At 48.5% G+C, this 25,769-nt stretch overlaps 1 protein-coding gene across 3 annotated transcripts in view; it reads left to right on the top strand.

Annotated features, from left to right (window-relative positions):
• The window catches only part of LOC121269410 (182 kDa tankyrase-1-binding protein-like), a 137,142-nt gene extending 131,025 nt beyond the window's left edge, over nt 1–6,117 (top strand). For 2 of the 3 annotated variants that reach the window (XM_041174021.1, XM_041174024.1), the window contains exons 12-13: nt 2,802–2,876; nt 5,711–6,117. In XM_041174021.1, the coding sequence (XP_041029955.1) occupies nt 2,802–2,862 (61 nt within the window). In that variant the 3' untranslated portion in view covers nt 2,863–2,876; nt 5,711–6,117. The remainder of the gene's footprint in view (nt 1–2,801; nt 2,877–5,710) is intronic. The other variant, XM_041174025.1, reaches the window with a different exon arrangement.
• Nucleotides 6,118–25,769: the final 19,652 nt, after the last annotated feature.

Raw genomic sequence — 25,769 nt, forward strand, 5'->3', positions numbered from 1 at the left:
ATGGAGACTGGGGGATGGGGGATGGGGACTGGGGACTGGGGGATGGGGGATGGAGACTGGGGGATGGGGACTGGGGGCTGGGGGTTGGGGACTGGGGGATGGGGACTGGGGGATGGGGGATGGGGACTGGGGGTTGGGGTTGGGGACTGGGGGATGGGGACTGGGGGATGGGGGATGGGGACTGGGGGATGGGGGATGGGGACTGGGGGTTGGGGACTGGGGGATGGGGGATGGGGACTGGGGGATGGGGGATGGGGACTGGGGGATGGGGACTGGGGGATGGGGGATGGGGGTTGGGGACTGGGGGATGGGGGATGGGGTTGGGGACTGGGGACTGGGGGATGGGGGTTGGGGACTGGGGGATGGGGACTGGGGGATGGGGACTGGGGGATGGGGACTGGGGGTTGTGGACTGGGGGATGGGGGATGGGGGTTGGGGACTGGGGGATGGGGGTTGGGGGATGGGGACTGGGGGATGGGGGATGGGGACTGGGGGATGGGGGCTGGGGGATGGGGGTTGGGGACTGGGGGATGGGGGTTGGGGACTGGGGGATGGGGGTTGGGGACTGGGGGTTGGGGACTGGGGGATGGGGATGGGGACTGGGGGATGGGGACTGGGGGCTGGGGGATGGGGGCTGGGGGTTGGGGACTGGGGGTTGGGGATGGGGACTGGGGGTTGGGGACTGGGGGTTGGGGACAGGGGGATGGGGGTTGGGGGCTGGGGGATGGGGACTGGGGGCTGGGGACAGGGGGATGGGGGTTGGGGACTGGGGGATGGGGACTGGGGGTTGGGGACTGGGGGATGGGGACTGGGGGTTGGGGACTGGGGGATGGGGTTCGGGGTTGGGGACTGGGGGATGGGGGATGGGGACTGGGGGTTGGGGGCTGGGGGATGGGGACTGGGGGATGGGGACTGGGGGATGGGGGATGGGGACTGGGGGTTGGGGTTGGGGGATGGGGACTGGGGGTTGGGGACTGGGGGTTGGGGACTGGGGGATGGGGACTGGGGGATGGGGTTGGGGATGGGGGTTGGGGACTGGGGGATGGGGACTGGGGGTTGGGGACTGGGGGTTGGGGACTGGGGGATGGGGACTGGGGGTTGGGGGCTGGGGGATGGGGGATGGGGACTGGGGGTTGGGGACTGGGGGCTGGGGGATGGGGACTGGGGGATGGGGGATGGGGACTGGGGGTTGGGGACTGGGGGATGGGGACTGGGGGTTGGGGGCTGGGGGTTGGGGACTGGGGGTTGGGGACTGGGGGTTGGGGACTGGGGGTTGGGGACTGGGGGTTGGGGATGGGGACTGGGGACTGGGGGATGGGGACTGGGGGTTGGGGATGGGGACTGGGGGTTGGGGACTGGGGGTTGGGGACTGGGGGTTGGGGGCTGGGGGTTGGGGACTGGGGGTTGGGGACTGGGGGTTGGGGATGGGGACTGGGGACTGGGGGATGGGGACTGGGGGTTGGGGGCTGGGGGTTGGGGACTGGGGGTTGGGGATGGGGACTGGGTGTTGGGGATGGGGACTGGGGGTTGGGGACTGGGGGTTGGGGATGGGGACTGGGGACTGGGGGATGGGGACTGGGGGTTGGGGATGGGGACTGGGGACTGGGGGATGGGGACTGGGGGTTGGGGATGGGGACTGGGGGTTGGGGACTGGGGGTTGGGGACTGGGGGATGGGGACTGGGGGTTGGGGATGGGGACTGGGGGATGGGGACTGGGGGTTGGGGATGGGGACTGGGGGATGGGGACTGGGGGTTGGGGACTGGGGGATGGGGACTGGGGACTGGGGGTTGGGGATGGGGACTGGGGGATGGGGACTGGGGGATGGGGACTGGGGGTTGGGGACTGGGGGATGGGGACTGGGGACTGGGGGATGGGGACTGGGGGTTGGGGATGGGGACTGGGGGATGGGGACTGGGGGTTGGGGACTGGGGGTTGGGGATGGGGACTGGGGGATGGGGACTGGGGGTTGGGGACTGGGGGTTGGGGATGGGGACTGGGGGTTGGGCACTGGGGGTTGGGGATGGGGACTGGGGGATGGGGACTGGGGGTTGGGGACTGGGGGTTGGGGACTGGGGGATGGAGACTGGGGGTTGGGGACTGGGGGATGGGGACTGGGGGATGGGGACTGTGGGTTGGGGGATGGGGACTGGGGGTTGGGGACTGGGGGTTGGGGATGGGGATGGGGACTGGGGGATGGGGACTGGGGGATGGGGACTGTGGGTTGGGGGATGGGGACTGGGGGTTGGGGACTGGGGGTTGGGGACTGGGGGTTGGGGACTGGGGGATGGGGACTGGGGACTGGGAGATGGGGACTGGGGGTTGGGGACTGGAGCCCCTAGGTACTCACTCTGTCCCTCTCTCTCACTTTGCCGCTCTTTCATGCACTGTACCTCTTTTGCTGTTTGTCCCTCTCTCACTATGACTCTCTCTCTCATTCTGTCTCTCCCTCGCTCTGTCTGTCCCTCTCTCGCTCTCTCTGTCCCTCTCTCACTCTCTCTGTCCCTCTCTCACTCTCTCTGTCCCTCTCTCACTCTCTCTGTCCCCTCCTCACTGTCTGTCCCTCTCTCTCTCTCTGTCCCTCTCTCGCGCTCTCCCTCTTTCTCTATCACTCTCCCTCCCTCTCTCTGTCAGTCTCTGTCCCGCTCTCTCTATCCCACTGTCTCTGTCTCCCTCTCTCTCTCTCTCTCTATGTCTCTCTCTCTTGCTCAGAACCTTTTGCCGCGCTCAATACTGACCTTGTCTCTAGTTCTTGGCTATTTGGTTCTCCTTCACCTTTGACCTTTGCCCACTGTCCCCTCAGCAGGTCCGAGAATTCGACGCCGAACTGGCTGCAGGCGTTGAAACCAAAGAAAAAGAAGTGAGCCCGTCCCAGACGGTAAGCAGACGGTACAGGGGATGGTGTAGGGGAGGGACAAGGCTAGAGAGCGATAGTGTGTAAAACATTGAGGGAGTGCAGCACTGTCGGAGGGTCAGTACTGAGGGAGCGCTGCACTGTCGGAGGGTCAGTACTGAGGGAGTGCCGCACTGTCGGAGGGTCAGTACTGAGGGAGTGCCGCACTGTCGGAGGGTCAGTCCTGAGGGAGCGCCGCACTGTCGGAGGGTCAGTACTGAGGGAGCGCTGCACTGTCGGAGGGTCAGTGCTGAGGGAGCGCCGCACTGTCGGAGGGTTAGTGCTGAGGGAGTGCTGCATTATCGGAGGGTCAGTACTGAGGGAGTGCCGCACTTTCAGAGAGTCAGTACTGAGGGAGCGCCGCACTGTCGGAGGGTCAGTACTGAGGGATCGCCGCACTGTCGGAGGGTCAGTACTGAGGGAGTGCTGCACTGTCGGAGGGTCAGTACTGAGGGAGCACTACACTGCCGGAGGGTCAGTACTGAGGGAGCGCCGCACTGTCGGAGAGTCAGTACTGAGGGAGCGCCGCACTGTCAGAGGATCAGTACTGAGGGAGTGCCGCACTGTTGGAGGGTCAGTACTGAGGGAGCACTACACTGCCGGAGGGTCAGTACTGAGGGAGCGCCGCACTGTCGGAGAGTCAGTACTGAGGGAGCGCCGCACTGTCAGAGGATCAGTACTGAGGGAGTGCCGCACTGTCGGAGGGTCAGTACTGAGGGAGTGCCACACTGTCGGAGGGTTAGTACTGAGTGAGCGCCGCACTGCCGGAGGGTCAGTGCTGAGGGATTGCTGCACTGTCGGAGGGTCAGTGCTGAGGGAGTGCTGCACTGTTGGAGGGTCAGTGCTGAGGGAGTGCCGCACTGTCGGAGGGTCAGTGCTGAGAGAGTGCCGCACTGTCGGAGGGTCAGTGCTGAGGGAGCGTCGCACTGTCGGAGGGTCAGTACTGAGGGAGCGTCGCGCTGTCGGAGGGTCAGTACTGAGGGAGCGCCGCGCTGTCGGAGGGTCAGTACTGAGGGAGTGCTGCACTGTCGGAGGGTCAGTACTGAGGGAGCGCCGCACTGTCAGAGGGTCAGTACTGAGGGAGTGCCGCACTGTCGGAGGGTCAGTACTGAGGGAGAGCCGCACTGTCGGAGGGTCAGTACTGAGGGAGTGCCGCACTGTCGGAGGGTCAGTACTGAGGGAGTGCCGCACTGTCGGAGGGTCACTACTGAGGGAGTGCAGCAATGTCGGAGGGTCAGTACTGAGGGAGTGCCGCACTGTCAGAGGATCAGTACTGAGGGAGTGCCGCACTGTCGGAGGGTCAGTACTGAGGGAGTGCCACACTGTCGGAGGGTCAGTACTGAGTGAGCGCCGCACTGCCGGAGGGTCAGTGCTGAGGGATTGCTGCACTGTCGGAGGGTCAGTGCTGAGGGAGTGCTGCACTGTTGGAGGGTCAGTGCTGAGGGAATGCCGCACTGTCGGAGGGTCAGTGCTGAGAGAGTGCCGCACTGTCGGAGGGTCAGTACTGAGGGAGTGCTGCACTGTCGGAGGGTCAGTACTGAGGGAGCGCCGCACTGTCAGAGGGTCAGTACTGAGGGAGTGCCGCACTGTCGGAGGGTCAGTACTGAGGGAGAGCCGCACTGTCGGTGGGTCAGTACTGAGGGAGTGCCGCACTGTCGGAGGGTCAGTACTGAGGGAGTGCCGCACTGTCGGAGGGTCACTACTGAGGGAGTGCAGCAATGTCGGAGGGTCAGTACTGAGGGAGTGCCGCACTGTCGGAGGGTCACTACTGAGGGAGCGCCGCACTGTCGGAGGGTCAGTACTGAGATAGCGTCGCACTGTCGGAGGGTCAGTACTGAGGGAACGCCGCACTGTCAGAGGGTCAGTACTGAGGGAGTGCCGCACTGTCGGAGGGTCACTACTGAGGGAGTGCCGCACTGTCGGAGGGTCAGTACTGAGGGAGAGCCGCACTGTCAGAGGGTCAGTACTGAGGGAGTGCCGCACTGTCGGAGGGTCAGTACTGAGGGAGCACCGCACTGTCGGAGGGTCAGTACTGAGGGAGTGCCGCACTGTCGGAGGGTCAGTACTGAGGGAGTGCCGCACTGTCGGAGGGTCAGTACTGAGGGAGTGCCGCACTGTCGGAGGGTCAGTACTGAGGGAGCGCCGCACTGTCGCAGGGTCAGTACTGAGGGAGTGCTGCACTGTCGGAGGGTCAGTACTGAGGGAGTGCTGCACTGTCGGAGGGTCAGTACTGAGGGAGTGCCGCACTGTCGAAGGGTCAGTACTGAGGGAGTGCAGCAATGTCGGAGGGTCAGTGCTGAGGGAGCGCCGCACTGTCGGAGGGTCAATGCTGAGGGAGTGCCGCACTGTCGGAGGGTCAGTACTGAGGGAGTGCAGCAATGTCGGAGGGTCAGTGCTGAGGGAGTGCAGCAATGTCGGAGGGTCAGTGCTGAGGGAGCGCCGCACTGTCGGAGGGTCAGTACTGAGGGAGTGCCGCACTGTCGGAGGGTCAGTACTGAGGGAGTGCAGCAATGTCGGAGGGTCAGTACTGAGGGAGTGCAGCAATGTCGGAGGGTCAGTACTGAGGGAGTACAGCAATGTCGGAGGGTCAGTACCGAGGGAGTGCCGCACTGTCGGAGGGTCAGTACTGAGGGAATGCCGCACTGTCGGAGGGTCAGTACTGAGGGAGTGCCGCACTGTCGAAGGGTCAATACTGAGGGAGTGCCGCACTGTCGGAGGGTCAGTACTGAGGGAGTGCCGCACTGTCGGAGGGTCAGTACTGAGGGAGTGCAGCACTGTCGGAGGTTCAGTAACGGTGTGATCTTACTCTCGCTCCTCAGATGCCGTCTTTACTCACAACCGTCCATCAGAGCGTCAGACGAGCGGTCAGAGATGGAAGATTCTTCAGCCAGTTCTGTGCGGGCTTGGGGAACTCACGACAATCTGAGTGTAACGAGAGTGGAATCCGGGTTAATTGCATTTTTTACCAATCTATTCAGTGCCTAGGACTGAATGAATTCTATGCACTTTGTCTAAACATGTTCGCCAAGGACTTCCTCTTAGTCGCAATGATTTATTTTATCCAGAAATGGTTTCTGTGCCTTTTAAAAGCCGTTTTTAAAGAGAAAAATCAGCCTGCTTTGGGTGGACTGTGCGACTATAATCTACTGCTGGGTGGGTTTTCATCAATCTCAAAAACCAAAGCACACACTGCTCCATTTTATAATAAATACTCACTTCACCACTGGCCTCGGTGTCATAGTATTCTTGTGAGCTCCTCACAGAACTCGGACATTGGCTCACATATGTGTGCATTCACCATGAACCCCTCGATTAGATTCCAGCCTGTAACTCACTCCCGGGTATCTGTTATTCTATATATAAACCAGCCGAACCCCTCGATTAGATTCCAGCCTGTAACTCACTCCCGGGTATCTGTTATTCTATATATAAAGCACCCGGAACCCCTCGATTTGATTCCAGTCTGTAACTCACTCCCGGGTATCTGTTATTCTATATATAAACCCCCCAAACCCATCGATTAGATTCCAGGCTGTAACTCATTCCCGGGTATCTGTTATTCTATATATAAACCACCCGAATCCCTTGATTAGATTCCAGGCTGTAACTCACTCCCAGGTATCTGTTATTCTATATATAAACCAGTCGAACCCCTCGATTAGATTCCAGCCTGTAACTCACTCCCGGGTATCTGTTATTCTATATATAAACCAGCCGAACCCCTCGATTAGATTCCAGGCTGTAACTCGCTCCCGGGTATCTGTTATTCTACATAGAAATCCCCCTGAACCCCTCGATTAGATTCCACTCTGTAACTCACTCCCGAGTATCTATTATTCTATATATAAACCCCTGAACCTCTCGATTAGATTCCAGTCTGTACCTCACTCCCGGGTATCTGTTATTCTATATGTAAAACCACCTGAACCCCTCGATTAGATTCCAGTCTGTAACTCACTCCCGGGTATCTGCTATTCTATATAGAAATCCCCCCGAACCCCTCGATTACATTCCAGTCTGTAACTCACGCCCGGGTATCTGTTATTCAAAAATAAAACAACCAAACCCCTCGATTAGTTTCCAGTCTGTAACTCACTCCCGGGTATCTGTTATTCTATATATAAACCACCCTGAACCCCTCGATTAGGTTCCAGTCTGTAACTCACTCCCGGGTATCTGTTATTCTATTTATAGACCACCCAAACCCTCGATGAGTTTCCAGTCTGTAACCCACTCCTGGGTATCTGTTATTCTAGAGATAAACCACCCCGAACCCCTCGATTAGATTCCAGTCTTTAACTCACTCCCGGGTATCTATTATTCTGTATATAAACCACCCCGAACCCCTCGATTAGATTCCAGTCTGTAACTCACTCCCGGGTGTCTATTATTCTGTATATAAACCCCCCTGAACGCCTCGATTAGTTTCCAGACTGGAACTCACTCCCAGGTATCTGTTATTGTATATATAAACCTCCTGATCCCCTTGATTAGATTCCAGCCTGTAACTTACTCCCAGGTATCTGTTATTCTATAAATAAATCACCCCGAAACCCTCGATTAGATTCCAGTCTGGAACTCATTCTCGCGTGTCTGTTGTTCTATATATAAACCACCCCAAAGCCTCGGTTAGATTCCAGTCTGCAACTTACTCCCGGGTATCTGTTATTCTATATATAAACCCCACTGAACCCCTTGATTAGATTGCAATCTGTAACTCACTCACTACAAACCCCTCGATTAGAATCCAGACCCTAAATTACTCTGGGATATCTGTTATTCTACATATAAAGACACTCAGAACCCCGCGATTACATTCCAGTCCGTAACTCACTCCCGGGTATCTGTTATCCTATATATAAACCCCTCAAACCCCGCGATTAGATTCCAGTCTGTAACTTACTCCTGGGTATCTGTTATTGTTTAAATAAACCACCCGAACCCCTCGATTAGGTTCCAGTCTGTAACTCACTCCCGGGTATCTGTTATTCTATACATAAACCCCCCCCGAACACCTCAATTACATTCCAGTGTGTAACTCACTCCTGGGTATTGGCTATACCACATATAAACCACCCCGAACCTGTCAATTAGATTCCAGTCTGTAACTCACTCCTGGGTATGTTATTCTATAAATATACCACCCCGAACGCCTCGATTAGATTCCAGTCTGTAACTCACTCCCAGGTATATGTTATTCTAGATATAAACTCCCAAAACCCACATTTATAATCCAGCCTGTAACTCACTCCGGGATATCTGTTATTCTACATATAAACACACCCCGAACCCCTCGAGTTGATTCAAGTCTGTAACTCACTCCTGGAATACTGTTTGTTATTTTATATATAAACCACCCCAAATCCCTCAATTAGATTCCAGTCTGTAACTCACTCCCAGGTATCTGTTATTCTAAATTGAAACCATCCCGAACCCCTCGATTAGATTCCAGTCTGTAGCTCACTCTGGGATATCTGTTATTCTATATATAAACCCCCCGAACCCTTCGATTAGATTCGTGTCTGTAACTCACTCCTGGGTATCTTTTATTCTAGATATGAACTCCCAAACCCATCTTTTATAATCCAGCCTGTAACTCACTCTGGGATATCTGTTTTCTACATATAAACACACTCCGAACACTTCGAGTTGATTCAAGTCTGTAACTCACTCCTGGCTATCTGTTATTCTATATATTAACGATCCCCCGAACCCCTCAATTAGATTCCAGTCTGTAACTCACTCCTGGGTATCTGTTATTCCATATATAAACCACCCCGAACCTTCGATTAGATTCCAGACTTAACTCACTCTCGGGTATCTGTTATTTGATATATAAACCAGCCCGAACCCCTCGATTACATTTCAGTTTGTAACTCACTCCTGGGTATCTTTATTCTGTATACAAACCACTCCAAATCCCTCGATTAGATTCCAGTCTGTAACTCACTCCTGGGTATCTGTTATTCTATGTATTAACCACCCTAAACCCCCTGATTAGCTTCCAGTCTGTAACACACTCCCGGGTATCTGTTATTCTACATATAAACCCCCCGAACCCATTCGATTAGATTCCAGCCAGTAACTCACTCCTGGGTATCTATTATTCTCTATATGAACCAACCACAACCCTCAACCAGATTCAAGCTGTGACTCACTCCCAGGTATCTGTTATTTTATATATAAACCAACCACACCCCTCGATTATATTCCAGTCTGTAACTCACTCCAGGGTATCTGTTAATCTATATATAAACCCAACTGAACCCCTTGATTAGATTCCAGTCTGTAACTCACTCCCAGTATCTGTTATTCTATATATAAACCTCCCCGAAACCCCTCGATTAGATTCCAGACTGTAACTTACTCCTGGGTATCTGTTATTCTATATATAAACCAACTAGAAACCGTCGATTTGATTCCAGTCTGTAGCTCACTCCTGGGTATCTATTATTCTCTATATGCACCAACCACACCCCTCAACCAGATTCAAGCTGTGACTCCCTCCCAGGTATCTGTTATTTTATATATAAACCAACCACACCCCTCGATTATATTCCAGTCTGTAACTCACTCCAGGGTATCTGTTAATCTATATATAAACCCCACTGAACCCCTTGATTAGATTGCAGTCTGTAACTCACTCCTGGTGATCTGTTATTCCATATATAAACCACGCCGAGCCCCCCCGATTAGATTCCAGTCTGTAACTCACTCTTGGGTTTCTGTTATTCTATATATAAACCTCCCCCAAACCCCTCGATTAGATTCCAGACTGTAACTTACTCCTGGGTATCTGTTATTCTATATATAAACCAACTAGAAACCGTCGATTTGATTCCAGTCTGTAGCTCACTCCTGGGTATCTGTTGTTCTATATATAAACCACTCTGAACCCCTCGATTAGATTCCAGTCTGTAACTCACTCCCAGTATCTGTAATTCTATATATAAACCACCCCGAACGCCTCGATTAGATTCCAGACTGTAACTTACTCCCGGCTTTCTGTTATCCTATATATAAACCCCCCAAACACCTCAATTAGATTCCAGTCTGTAACTCACTCCCAGTATCTGTTATTCTATATATAAACCACCCAGAACCTCTCAATTAGATTCCAGACTGTAACTAACTCCCGGGTATCTGTTACTCTATACATAAACCCCCCAAACTCCTCAATTAGATTCCAGTCTGTAACATACTCCTGGGTACCTGTTATTCTATGTATAAACCACCCCGAACCCCTCGATTAGATTCCAGTCTGTAACTCATTCCCGGGTATCTGTTATTCTATATATAAACCCCCCAAACCCCTCAATTAGATTCCAGACTGTAACTTACTCCCGGGTACCTGTTATTGTATAAATAAACCAACTAGAAACCCTCAATTAGATTCCAGTCTGAAACTCAAACCGGGGATCTGTTATTCTACATATATTCAATCCCAGAATCCCTCAACTAGATTCCAGTCTGTAACTCACTCCCGGGTATCTGTTATTCCATACATAAAACCCCCCCGCGAACACCTCAATTACATTCCAGTGTGTAACTCACTCCTCGGTATTGGCTATACTACATATAAACCACCCCGAGCCTGTCAATTAGATTCCAGTCTGTAACTCACTCCCGGGTATCTGTTATTATATAAATATACGACCCCGTACCCCTCGATTAGATTCCAGTCTGTAACTCTGTGTTATCTCTTATTCTACATATAAACACACAATGAATCCCTCGATTAGATTCCTGTCTGTAACTCACTCCCGGGTATATGTTATTCTAGATATAAACTCCCAAAACCCTCATTTATAATCCAGCCTGTAACTCACTCTGGAATATCTGTTATTCTACATATAAACACACCCCGACCCCCTTGATTTGATTCAAGTCTGCAACTCACTCCTGGAATACTGTTTGTTATTTTATATATAAGCCAACCAAATCCCCTCGATTAGATACCAATCTGTAACTCACTCTCAGGTATCTGTTATTCTAAATTGAAACCACCCCGAACTGCTCGATTAGATTCCAGTCTGCAACTCAATCCTGGCTATCTGTTACACTATATATAAACCGCCCTAAACACCTCAATTAAATTCCAGTGTGTAACTCACTCCCAGATATCTGTTATTCTATATGTAAACCGGTCCAAATCCCATGATTAGATTCCAGTCTATAACTCACTCCCGGGTATCTGTTATTCTATATATAAACCCCCCGAACCCTTTCGATTAGATTCCAGCCTGTAACTCACTCATGGGTATCTATTATTCTCTATATGAACCAACCACACCCCTCAACCAGATTCCAGTCTGTGACTCACTCCCGGGTATCTGTTATTTTATATATAAACCAACCACACCCCTCGATTAGATTCCAGTCTGTAACTCACTCCTGGGTATCCGTTAATCTATATATAAACCCCCCTGAACCACTCGATTAGATTCCAGTCTGTAACTCACTCCTGGATTATCTGTTATTCTATGTATAAACCACGCCGAACCGCTCGATTAGATTCCAGTCTATAACTCACTCCCGGGTATCTGTGATTCTATATATAAGCCACCACGAATCCCTCGATTAGATTCCAGTCTGTAAATCACGTCCGGGTATCTGTTATTCTCTATATAAACCATCCCTAACCCCTCAATTAGATTTCAGTCTGTTACTCACTCCTGGGTATCTGTTATTCTATATATAAACCACCCGAACCCCTTGATTAGATTCCAACCTGTAACTCACTCCCGGATATCTGTTATTCTATATATAAACCACACCGAACCCCTCGATTAGATTCCAGTCTATAACTCACTCCCGGGTATCTGTTATTCTACATATAAACACACAACGATCCCCTCGATTAGATTCCAGCCTGTAACTCACTCCTGGGTACCTGCTATTCTATATATAAAACCCCCGAACCCTTCGATTAGATTCCTGTCTGTAACTCACTCCCTGGTATATGTTATTCTAGATATAAACTCCCAAAACCCTAATTTATAATCCAGCCTGTAACTCACTCCGGGATATCTGTTATTCTACATATAAACACACCCCAAACCCCTCAAGTTGATTCAAGTCTGTAACTCACTCCTGGAATAATGTTTGTTATTTTATATATAAACCACCCCAAACCCCTCGATTAGTTGCCAGTCTGCAACTCACTCCCGGCTATCTGTTATTCTATATATAAACCACCCTGAACCCCTCGATTAGATTCCAGTCTGTAACTCACTCCTGGGTATCTGTTATTCTACATATAAACCAACCCGAACACCTCGATTAGATTCCAGTCTGTAACACACTCCCGGGTATCTGTTATTCCATGTATAAACCCTCCGAACCCTTTCGATTAGATTCCAGCCTGTAACTCACTCATGGGTATCTATTATTCTCTATGTGAACCAACCACACCCCTCAACCAGATTCCAGTCTGTAACTTACTCCTGGGTATCTGTTAATCAATATATAAACCCCACTGAAGCCCTCGATTAGATTCCAGTCTGTAACTCATTCCAGGGTATCTGTTATTCTATATATAAACCACCCGAACCCCTCGATTAGATTCCAATCTGTAACTCACTCCCAGGTATCTGTTATTCTATATATAAACCACGCCGTACCCCTTGATTAGATTCCAGTCTGTAACTCACTCCCGGGTATCTGTTATTCTAAATTGAAACCACCCCAAGCTGCTCGATTAGATTCCAGTCTGTAACTCACTCCCGGCTATCTGTTACTCTATATATAAACCACCCTGAACCCCTCAATTAAATTCCAGTGTGTAAATCACTCCCAGATATCTGTTATTCTATATGTAAACCGGTCCAAATCCCATGATTAGATTCCAGTCTGTAACTCATTCCTGGGTATCTGTTATTCTGTATATAAACCCCCCTGAACCCCTCGATTAGATTCCAGTCTGTAACACACTCCCGGGTATCTGTTATTCTATATATAAACCCCCTGAACCCATTCGATTAGATTCCAGCCTGTAACTCACTCATGGGTATCTATTATTCTCTATGTGAACCAACCACACACCTCAACCAGATTCCAGTCTGTGACTCACTCCCGGGTATCTGTTATTTTATATATAAATCAACCACACCCCTCGATTAGATTCCGGTCTGTAACTCACTCCTGGGTAGCTGTTAATCTATATAAAAACCCCCCTGAAACCCTCGATTAGATTCCAGTCTGTAACTCACTCCTGGGTATCTGTTAATCTATATATAAACCCCCCTGAACGCCTCGATTAGATTCCAGTCTGTAACTCACTCCTGGGTTTCTGTAAATCTATATATAAACCCCCCTGAACCCCTCGATTAGATTCCAGTCTGTAACTCACTCCTGGGTATCTGTTATTCTATATATAAACCACCCCGAACCCCTCGATTAGATTCCAGTCTGATACCCCTGGGTATCTGTTATTCTATATATAAACCCCCCAAAACCCTCAATTAGATTCCAGTCTGTAACTCACTCCGGGATATCTGTTAATCTACATATAAACACACCTCGAACCACTTGAGTTGATTCAAGTCTGTAACTCACTCCTGGAATACTGTTTGTTATTTTATATATAAACCACCCCAAACCCCTCGATTAGATTCCAGTCTGCAACTCACTCCCGGCTATCTGTTATTCTATATATAAACCGCCCTGAACCCCTCAATTAAATTCCAGTGTGTAACTCACTCCCAGATTTCTGTTATTCTAGATGTAAACCGGTCCAAATCCCATGATTAGATTCCAATCTGTAACTCACTCCTGGGTATCTGTTAATCAATATATAAACCCCCCTGAACCCCTCGATTAGATTCCAGTCTGTAACTCATTCCCGGGTATCTCTTATTCTATATAAAATCCACCCGAATCCCTCGATTAGATTCCAGTCTGTAACTCACTCCTGGGTATCTGTTATTCTATATATAAACCACCCCGAATCCGTCAATTAGATTCCAGTCTGTTACTCACTCCTGGGTACCTGTTATTCTATATATAAACCCCCCCGAATCCCTCGAGTAGATTCCAGTCTATAACTCACTCTCGAGTATCTGTTATTCTATATATAAACCCCCCGAACCCCTTGATTAGATTCCAATCTGTAACTCACTTCCAGGTATCTGTTATTCGATATATAAACCGCCCCTAACACCTCGATTAGATTTCAGCGTGTAACTCACTCCCGGGTATCTGTTATTCTATATATGAACCACCCCGAACCCCTCAATTAGATTCCAGTCTGTAACTCACTCCTGGGAATCTGTTATTCTCGATATAAACCATCCCAAACCCTTCAATTAGATTCCAGTCTTTAACTCATTCCCAGGTATTTGTTATTCTATATATAAACCCCCCCAAACCCCTCGATTAGATTCCAGACTGTAACTCACTCCTGGGTATCTGTCATTCTATATATAAGCCACCCCGAACCACTTGATTAAATTCCAGTGTGTCACTCACTCCCAGATATCTGTTATTCTATATGTAAACCGGTCCAAATCTCATGATTAGATTCCAGTCTGTAACTCACTCCTGGGTATCTGTTATTCTATATATAAACCACCCCGAACCCCTCGATTAGATTCCAGTCTGTTACTCAGCCCTGGGTATCTGTTATTCTATATATAAACCCCCCAAAACCCTCAATTAGATTCCAGTCTGTAACTCACTCCGGGATATCTGTTATTCTACATATAAACACACCTCGAACCGCTTGAGTTGATTCAAGTCTGTAACTCACTCCTGGAATACTGTTTGTTATTTTATATATAAACCACCCCAAACCCCTCGATTAGATTCCAGTCTGTAACTCACTCCCGGCTATCTGTTACTCTATATATAAACCACCCTGAACCCCTCAATTAAATTCCAGCTGTAACTCACTCCCAGATATCTGTTATTCTATATGTAAACCAGTCCAAATCCCATGATTAGATTCCAATCTGTATCTCACTCCCGGGTATCTGTTATTTAATATATAAACCACCCCGAACCCCTCGATTAGATTCCAGTATGTAACTCATTCCCGGGTATCTGTTATTCTCTATATAAATGCCCCGAACCCTTTCGATTAGACTCTAGCCTGTAACTCACTCATGGGTATCTATTATTCTCTATATGAACCAAGCACACCCCTCAACCAAATTCCTGTCTGTGACTCACTCCCGGGTATCTGTTATTTTATATATAAACCAACCGCACCCCTCGATTAGATTCCAGTCTGTAACTCACTACTGGGTATCTGTTATTCTATATATAAACCACGCTGAATCCCTCAATTAGATTCCAGTCTGTAACTCACTCTCAGGTCTCTGTCATTCGATTTATAAACCACCCAAACCTCTCGATTAGATTCCAGTCTGTAACTCACACCTGGGTATCTGTTAATCTATATATATAGACCACCCCAACCCCCTGGATTAGATTCCAGTCTGTAACTCATTCCTTGGTATCTGTTATCCTACATATAAACCACCCAAGCACCTCAATTAGATTCCAGCCTGTAACTCATTCCCGGGTATCTGTTATTCTATATATAAGCCACCCCGTATCCCTCGATTAGATTCCAGTCTGTAACTCACTCCTGGGTATCTGTTATTCTATGTATAAACCACCCCGAATCCATCGATTAGATTCCAGTCTGTAACTCACTCCTGGGTACCTGTTATTCTATATATAAACCTCCCCGAATCCCTCGAGTAGATTCCAGTCTATAACTCACTCTTGGGTATCTGTTATTCTATATATAAACCCCCCGAACCCCTTGATTAGATTCCAATCTGTAACTCACTTCCAGGTATCTGTTATTCGATATATAAACCGTCCCTAACACCTCGATTAGATTTCAAAGTGTACCTCACTCCTGGGTATTTGTTATTCTATAAATGAACCACCCCGACCCCTCAATTAGATTCCAGTCTGTAACTCACTCCTGGGTATCTGTTATTCTATATATAAACCCCCCCTGAACCCCTCGATTAGATTCCAGTCTGTAACTCACTCCTGGGTATCTGTTAATCTATATATAAACCCCCCTGAACGCCTCGATTAGATTCCAGTCTGTAACTCACTCCTGGGTTTCTGTAAATCTATATATAAACCCCCCTGAACCCCTCGATTAGATTCCAGTCTGTAACTCACTCCTGGGTATCTGTTATTCTATATATAAACCACCCCGAACCCCTCGATTAGATTCCAGTCTGATACCCCTGGGTATCTGTTATTCTATATATAAACCCCCCAAAACCCTCAATTAGATTCCAGTCTGTAACTCACTCCGGGATATCTGTTAATCTACATATAAACACACCTCGAACCACTTGAGTTGATTCAAGTCTGTAACTCACTCCTGGAATACTGTTTGTTATTTTATATATAAACCACCCCAAACCCCTCGATTAGATTCCAGTCTGCAACTCACTCCCGGCTATCTGTTATTCTATATATAAACCGCCCTGAACCCCTCAATTAAATTCCAGTGTGTAACTCACTCCCAGATTTCTGTTATTCTAGATGTAAACCGGTCCAAATCCCATGATTAGATTCCAATCTGTAACTCACTCCTGGGTATCTGTTAATCAATATATAAACCCCCCTGAACCCCTCGATTAGATTCCAGTCTGTAACTCATTCCCGGGTATCTCTTATTCTATATAAAATCCACCCGAATCCCTCGATTAGATTCCAGTCTGTAACTCACTCCTGGGTATCTGTTATTCTATATATAAACCACCCCGAATCCGTCAATTAGATTCCAGTCTGTTACTCACTCCTGGGTACCTGTTATTCTATATATAAACCCCCCCGAATCCCTCGAGTAGATTCCAGTCTATAACTCACTCTCGAGTATCTGTTATTCTATATATAAACCCCCCGAACCCCTTGATTAGATTCCAATCTGTAACTCACTTCCAGGTATCTGTTATTCGATATATAAACCGCCCCTAACACCTCGATTAGATTTCAGCGTGTAACTCACTCCCGGGTATCTGTTATTCTATATATGAACCACCCCGAACCCCTCAATTAGATTCCAGTCTGTAACTCACTCCTGGGAATCTGTTATTCTCGATATAAACCATCCCAAACCCTTCAATTAGATTCCAGTCTTTAACTCATTCCCAGGTATTTGTTATTCTATATATAAACCCCCCCAAACCCCTCGATTAGATTCCAGACTGTAACTCACTCCTGGGTATCTGTCATTCTATATATAAGCCACCCCGAACCACTTGATTAAATTCCAGTGTGTCACTCACTCCCAGATATCTGTTATTCTATATGTAAACCGGTCCAAATCTCATGATTAGATTCCAGTCTGTAACTCACTCCTGGGTATCTGTTATTCTATATATAAACCACCCCGAACCCCTCGATTAGATTCCAGTCTGTTACTCAGCCCTGGGTATCTGTTATTCTATATATAAACCCCCCAAAACCCTCAATTAGATTCCAGTCTGTAACTCACTCCGGGATATCTGTTATTCTACATATAAACACACCTCGAACCGCTTGAGTTGATTCAAGTCTGTAACTCACTCCTGGAATACTGTTTGTTATTTTATATATAAACCACCCCAAACCCCTCGATTAGATTCCAGTCTGCAACTCACTCCCGGCTATCTGTTACTCTATATATAAACCACCCTGAACCCCTCAATTAAATTCCAGCTGTAACTCACTCCCAGATATCTGTTATTCTATATGTAAACCAGTCCAAATCCCATGATTAGATTCCAATCTGTATCTCACTCCCGGGTATCTGTTATTTAATATATAAACCACCCCGAACCCCTCGATTAGATTCCAGTATGTAACTCATTCCCGGGTATCTGTTATTCTCTATATAAATGCCCCGAACCCTTTCGATTAGACTCTAGCCTGTAACTCACTCATGGGTATCTATTATTCTCTATATGAACCAAGCACACCCCTCAACCAAATTCCTGTCTGTGACTCACTCCCGGGTATCTGTTATTTTATATATAAACCAACCGCACCCCTCGATTAGATTCCAGTCTGTAACTCACTACTGGGTATCTGTTATTCTATATATAAACCACGCTGAATCCCTCAATTAGATTCCAGTCTGTAACTCACTCTCAGGTCTCTGTCATTCGATTTATAAACCACCCAAACCTCTCGATTAGATTCCAGTCTGTAACTCACACCTGGGTATCTGTTAATCTATATATATAGACCACCCCAACCCCCTGGATTAGATTCCAGTCTGTAACTCATTCCTTGGTATCTGTTATCCTACATATAAACCACCCAAGCACCTCAATTAGATTCCAGCCTGTAACTCATTCCCGGGTATCTGTTATTCTATATATAAGCCACCCCGTATCCCTCGATTAGATTCCAGTCTGTAACTCACTCCTGGGTATCTGTTATTCTATGTATAAACCACCCCGAATCCATCGATTAGATTCCAGTCTGTAACTCACTCCTGGGTACCTGTTATTCTATATATAAACCCCCCCGAATCCCTCGAGTAGATTCCAGTCTATAACTCACTCTTGGGTATCTGTTATTCTATATATAAACCCCCCGAACCCCTTGATTAGATTCCAATCTGTAACTCACTTCCAGGTATCTGTTATTCGATATATAAACCGTCCCTAACACCTCGATTAGATTTCAAAGTGTACCTCACTCCTGGGTATTTGTTATTCTATAAATGAACCACCCCGACCCCTCAATTAGATTCCAGTCTGTAACTCACTCCTGGGTATCTGTTATTCTATATATAAACCCCCCCTGAACCCCTCGATTAGATTCCAGTCTGTAACTCACTCCTGGGTATCTGTTATACTATATGTAAACCGGTCCAAATCTCATGATTAGATTCCAGTCTGTTACTCAGCCCTGGATATCTGTTATTCTATATATAAACCACCCAAAACCCTCAATTAGATTCCAGTCTGTAACTCACTCCGGGATATCTGTTATTCTACATATAAACACACCTCGAACCGCTTGAGTTGATTCAAGTCTGTAACTCACTCCTGGAATACTGTTTGTTATTTTATATATAAACCACCCCAAAACTCTCGATTAGATTCCAGTCTGCAACTCACTCCCGGCTATCTGTTACTCTATATATAAAACGCCCTGAACCCCTCAATTAAATTCCAGTGTGTAACTCACTCCCAGATATCTGTTATTCTATATGTAAACCAGTCCAAATCCCATGATTAGATTCCAATCTGTATCTCACTCCTGGGTATCTGTTATTTAATATATAAACCACCCCGAACCCCTCGATTAGATTCCAGTCTGTGACTCACTCCTGGGTATCTGTTATTTTATATACAAACCAACCACACCCCTCGATTAGATTCCAGTCTTTAACTCACTCCTGGGTATCTGTTATTTGATATATAAACCACTCTGAGCCCCTCAATTAGATTCCAGTCTGTAACTCACTCCTGGGTAACTGTTAATCTATATATAAACCACGCCGAACCCCTTGATTAGATTCCAGTCTGTAACTCACTCCCAGGTATCTGTTATTCTCGATATAAACCATCCCAAACCCTTCAATTAGATTCCAGTCTTTAACTCATTCCCAGGTATCTGTTATTCTATATATAAACCACATCGAACCCTTCGATTAGATTCCAGTCTGTAACTCACTCCTGGGTATCTGTTATTCTCTCTATAAGCCTCCTACAACCCTCGATTTGATTCCAGTCTGTAACTCATTCCTGGGTATCTGTTATTCTATATATAAACCCCCCGAACCCTTTCGATTAAATTCCAGCCTGTAACTCACTCCCGGGTATCTGTTATTCTATATATTACCCACACTGAACCCCTCAATTAGATTCCAGCCTGTAACTCACTCCCGGGTATCTGTTATTCTATATATAAACCTCCTACAACCCTCGATTTGATTCCAGTCTGTAATTTACTCCCAGGTATCTTTTATTCTATATCTAAAACACCCGAAACATCGCGATTGGATCCCAGTCTGTAACTCACTCCCGGGTATCTGTTATTCTATATATAAACCCCCCTGAACCCCTCGATTTGATTCCAGTCTGTAACTCACTCCCGGGTATCTGTTATTCTATATATAAACCCCCCTGAACCCCTCGATTAGATTCCAGTCTGTAACTCACTCCCGAGTATCTGTTGTTCTATATATAAACCCCCCTGAACCCCTCGATTTGATTCCAGTCTGTAACTCACTCCCGGGTATCTGTTATTCTATATATAAACCCCCCTGAACCCCTCGATTAGATTCCAGTCTGTAACTCACTCCCGGGTATCTGTTATTCTATATATAAACCCCCCTGAACCCCTCGATTAGATTCCAGTCTGTAACTCACTCCCTGGTATCTGTTATTCTATATATAAATCCCCCTGAACCCCTTGATTTGATTCCAGTCTGTAACTCACTCCCGGGTATCTGTTGTTCTATATATAAACCCCCCTGAACCCCTCGATTAGATTCCAGTCTGTAACTCACTCCCGGGTATCTGTTGTTCTATATATAAACCCCACAGAACCCCTCGATTAGATTCCAGTCTGTAACTCACTCCCGGGTATCTGTTGTTCTATATATAAACTCCCCCGAACCCCTCGATTAGATTCCAGTCTGTAACTCACTCCCGGGTATCTGTTGTTCTATATATAAACCCCCCCGAACCCCTCGATTAGATTCCAGTCCGTAACTCACACCTGGGTATCTGTTTTCTATATATAAACCCCCCCGAACCCCTCGATTAGATTCCAGTCTGTAACTCACTCCCGGGTATCTGTTACTCTATATATAAACCCCCCCCCGAACCCCTCGATTTGAGTGCATTTTGTGTCTCTGCCCTGCACGTATCCCTCTCAGGAAAATCATGTTTACATGTGAGTTTCTTTGAAGAGGTAGCAGAATGGTTTGGTGAGGGCAATGCCAATAATGTGGGCACGTGGATTTCCAAAGGGCATTTGGGACAGTGGCTTGTCATTAAGGTTGACAGAATAAAAGGGACAGCAGCAACGTGGATACAGCATCGGCTGAGTGACGGGAAAGGAGCGGGCTGGGCACTGAAAGCGATTTCGAGTCATGCCTACTTGCATGTCTGCAACACCTCAAAGAATGTAAGCTCGCTTTGAACAAAGCCAAGAGCTTGTTCAGTGAAAGTGGAATCAAATTCTTTGGTCATGTGTTCCGTGGTGAAGGATTTTCATCTTAATTATCGGCGAGCTGAAGCTGTTGCAAACAGCGTGGGAAGCCCACAGGCTGCTTGGTCTCACCACACACAAACACACATACGAACATACAAGCTAGGAGCAGGAGGAGGCCACTCAGCCCCTCGAGCCTGCTCCGCCTTTCCAATAAGATCATGGCTGAACTGATGGTAACCTCAACCCCACATTCCTGCCTACCTATCCACCCCCCCCCCCCAATAATACCATGGCTACAAGAGCAGGTCAGAGGGTGGGAATCCTGCGGAGAGTCACTCAACCTCCTGACTCCCCAAAGCCTGTCCACCATCTACAAGGCACAAGTCAGGAGTGTGATGGGATTCTCCCCACTTGCCTGGATGAGTTGCAGCTCCCACAACACTCAAGAAGCTCGACACCGTCCAGGACAAAGCAGCCCCGCTTGATCGACCCCCCCCCATCCATAAACATTCACTCCCTCCACCACCGACGCACAGTAGCAGCAGCGTGTGTATCATCTACAAGATGCACTGCAGCAACTCACCAAGGCTCCTTTGACAACACCTTCCAAACCCACCACCTCTACCATCTAGAAGGACGAGGGCAGCAGACACATGGGGAACAACCACCGCCTGGAAGTTCCCCTCCGAGTCACTCACCATCCTGACTTGGAAATATATCGGCCGTTCCTTCACTGTCGCTGGGTCAAAATCCTGGAACTCCCTCCCCAACAGCGCTGTGGGTGTACCTACACCACACGGACAAAATCCTGGAACTCCCTCCCTAACAGCGCCGTGGGTGTACCTACACCACACTGACAAAATCCTGGAACTCCCTCCCTAACAGCGCCGTGGGTGTACCTACACCACACGGACAAAATCCTGGAACTCCCTCCCTAACAGCGCCGTGGGTGTACCTACACCACACGGGGACTGCAGCAGCTCAAGAAGGCAGCTCACCCATCCACCACCTTCTCAAGGGGCAATTAGGGATGGGCAATAAATGCTGGCCCAGCCAGTGATGCCCACGTCCTGTGAATGAATAAAAGAAACCTTTCACTCCTCCCCTTGTTCATCGAGAATCTATCTCGCTCATCCTTAACAATATTCACAGACTCTGTCTCCATCGCCCTTTGAGGAAGAGATTTCCAAAATCTCACCCCCCTCTGAGAGAAAACATTTCTCCTCATCTCTGTCTTAAATGGACGACCCCTTATTTTTAAACCATGACCCCTAGTTCTAGATTCTCCCACAAGAGGGAAACATGCTCTCCACATCCACCCCTGTCAAAACCCCTCAGGATCTTCAATGTTTCAATCAAGTTGCCTCTCACTCTGCTAAACTCCAGCAGATACGAGCCTAACCTGTCCAGACCTTCCTCATACGACAACCCACCCATTCCTGGGATTAGTCTGGTAAACCTTCTCTGAACTGCTTCCAATGCATTTACACCCTTCCTTAAATAAGGAGACCAGTGCTGTACACAATACTCCAGATGTGGTCTCACCAGTGCCCTGTACAACTGGAGCATAACCTCCCTACTTTTATATTCAATCCCCCCCTCACAATAAATGATAAGATTCTATTAACTTTCCTCATTACCTGCTGTACCTGCTCACTAGCCTTTTGTGGTTCATGCACTAGGACACCCAGATCCCTCTGCATCTCTCAGAGCTCTGCAATCTCTCACCATTTAGATAATACACTTCACACTAACCTTTATTGATTCATACACTAGGACACCCAGATCCCTCTGCATCTCGGAGCTCTGCAATCTATCACCATTTAGAGAATAAGCTTCTTTTCTATTCTTCCTGCCAAGATGAACAATTTCCCATTTGCCCACATTATACTCCATTTGCCAGATCTTTGCCCACTCACTTTCTATGTCACTTTGAGGCCTCCCTAAGTCCTCTTCACAATTTACATTCCCGCCTACCTTTGTGTCATCAGCAAGTTTAGCCACCATTCCTTCGGTCCCTTCACCCAAGTCATTTATATGAATTGTAAAAAGTTGAGGTCCCAGCTCTGATCCCTGTGACACACCACTCATCACATCCTGTCAACCAGAAAAAGACCCATCGATGCCAGCTCTCTGCTTCCTGTTAACCAGCCAATCTTCTATCCACGCCAATATGTTACCCCCTACACCATGAGCTTTTATTTTCTGCAATAAGCTTTCATGTGGCACTTTATCAAAAGCTTTCTGGAAATGTAAGTACAGCACATCCACCGGTTCCCCTTTATCCACAGCACATGTGACTCCTTCAAAGAACTCCAATCAATTGGTGAAACATGATTTCCCTTTCACAAAACCATGTCGACTCTGCCTGATTGGTCTTGAACTTTTCTGGCCTCAGCAGCCCCCTGCACAACCGGAGCGCAGTCGCTTCCTTCCACCACCTCGCGAGGCCACTTACCGCATGCCGTCGATCCGACAGAGGTCGCCAAGCGGGACTGGACCGCAGCGCACCGACAGGCTGGGACACCCAGGTCAAACGCAGGTCGTCGGCGAGTCGGCGAGTCTTCAACCCCGGGGAAACCACCCGGCTGGTCGTGGGGTGTGAGCCCGTTTGGATTCGGTGCGATCCTCGCGCCGAGAAAGGGAGGAGGCAGGGAATCCACATCGGTCGGCGGGGTGCCAAGGCGATCCCGAATGTCTGTGCAGCGGGCCGAGAGAGTCACGCCGTCAATCACCAGTTGGGCGAGGGGGTATCTCACACCTTCACCTCTATTTGTGTGGACGCCGTTCGCGATCTGAACCGATCATCGCCCACCCGTCAGCTTTGCCGACAATCCGCGGAGCTGACAGCTTTAGTGGGATCGACAGCTTTGTAGACTCAAACTCCAGCAGTGTGAGCTCCGCGTTGAGCGACTGCCTGGCCAGATCAACCCAGCGGGGTAGACCAGAGATGAGGAGAAACCTCTTTAGCCAGAGAGTGGTGAATCTATGGAATTCATTGCCACTGAAGGCTGTGGAGGCCAGGCCATTGAGTGTATTTAAGACCGAGATAGATAGGGTCTTGATTGGTAAGGGGGGTCAAAGGTTATGGGGAGAAGGCGGGAGAATGGGGTTGAGAAACTTATCAGCCGTGATTGAATGGCGGAGCAGACTCGATGGGCCGAATGGGCCTAATTTCTGCTCCTGCGTCTTATGGTCTTATGGGTTACTCGTGGGATGTCCGCTGGTGGTCATCAGGAAACAGTTGCCTCAACTGGGTCAGCCCAAAGGCGGTGCCAGAGTCGCTGAACTGAGCTGACCACAGAGGGGCAACCAAGCAACACCTATGTCTGAATTCACGACATTTGGAAAATGATCCAGAGGGCATCTACAAATAGAATCGCTGACATGGAGCGAACGTGTAATATAAAGGGTACAATTCTAAAGGGGGTGCAGCAGGGGAGGGACCCGGGGGGGGTCTGTGTACATAAATCATTGCAGGACAGGTTGAGTGAGCAGGTAATAAAGCAGACAGTATCCTGGGCTTTATTAATAGGGGCATAGAGTACAAGAGCAGGGAGGTTATGTTAAACGTGTATAAAACACTGGTTCAGCCTCAACTGGAGTATTGTGTCCAGTTCTGGGCTCTGCACTTTAGGAAGGATGTGAAGGCTTTAGAGAGAGTGCGGAAAAGATTGATGAGAACGGTTCCAGGGATGAGGAACTTCAGTGACGTGGAGAGATTGGAGAAGCCGGGACTGTTCTCCTCAGAGGAGAGAAGGTTGAGAGGAGATTGGATCGAGGTGTTCAGAATCGTGAGGGGTCTGGACAGACTCGATAGGGAGATGCTGTTCCCGTTGGTGGAAGGATTGAGAACCAGAGGGACTCAGAGTTAAGGCAATTGGTCAAAGAAGCAACAGCGACATGAGGAGAAACTTTTTCAAGCAGTGAGTGGTTAGGATCTGGAACGCACTGTCTGAGAGTGTGGTGGAGACAGGGTCAATCGAGTGGTTAGGATCTGGAATGTACTGTCTGAGAGTGTGGGGGAGACAGGGTCAATCGAGTGGTTAGGATCTGGAACGCACTGTCTGAGAGTGTGGGGGAGACAGGGTCAATCGTGTGATTAGGATCTGGAATGTACTGTCTGAGAGTGTGGTGGAGACAGGGTCAATCGAGTGGTTAGGATCTGGAACGTACTGTCTGAGAGTGTGGTGGAGACAGGGTCAATCGAGTGGTTAGGATCTGGAACGCACTGTCTGAGAGTGTGGGGGAGACAGGGTCAATCGAGTGGTTAGGATCTGGAACGCACTGTCTGAGAGTGTGGGGGAGACAGGGTCAATCGAGTGGTTAGGATCTGGAACGCACTGTCTGAGAGTGTGAGGGAGACAGGATCAATCGAGTGGTTAGGATCTGGATCGCACTGTCTGAGAGTGTGGGGGAGACAGTCAATCGAGTGATTAGGATCTGGAATACACTGTCTGAGAGTGTGGGGGAGACAGTCAATCGAGTGGTTAGGATCTGGAATACACTGTCTGAGAGTGTGGGGGAGACAGTCAATCGAGTGGTTAGGATCTGGAATACACTGTCTGAGAGTGTGGGGGAGACAGTCAATCGAGTGGTTAGGATCTGGAATACACTGTCTGAGAAGACAGATTGAGGAAACTGGGCCTGTACTCTCTAGAGTTTCTAAGAGTGAGAGGTGATCTCCTCGAAACCTACAAAATACTTTAAAGGAATGGACAGGGGAGATGCAGCTAAGAT

The sequence above is a fragment of the Carcharodon carcharias genome, chromosome 24 (assembly GCF_017639515.1).
Source record: "Carcharodon carcharias isolate sCarCar2 chromosome 24, sCarCar2.pri, whole genome shotgun sequence".
NCBI lineage: Eukaryota > Metazoa > Chordata > Chondrichthyes > Lamniformes > Lamnidae > Carcharodon > Carcharodon carcharias.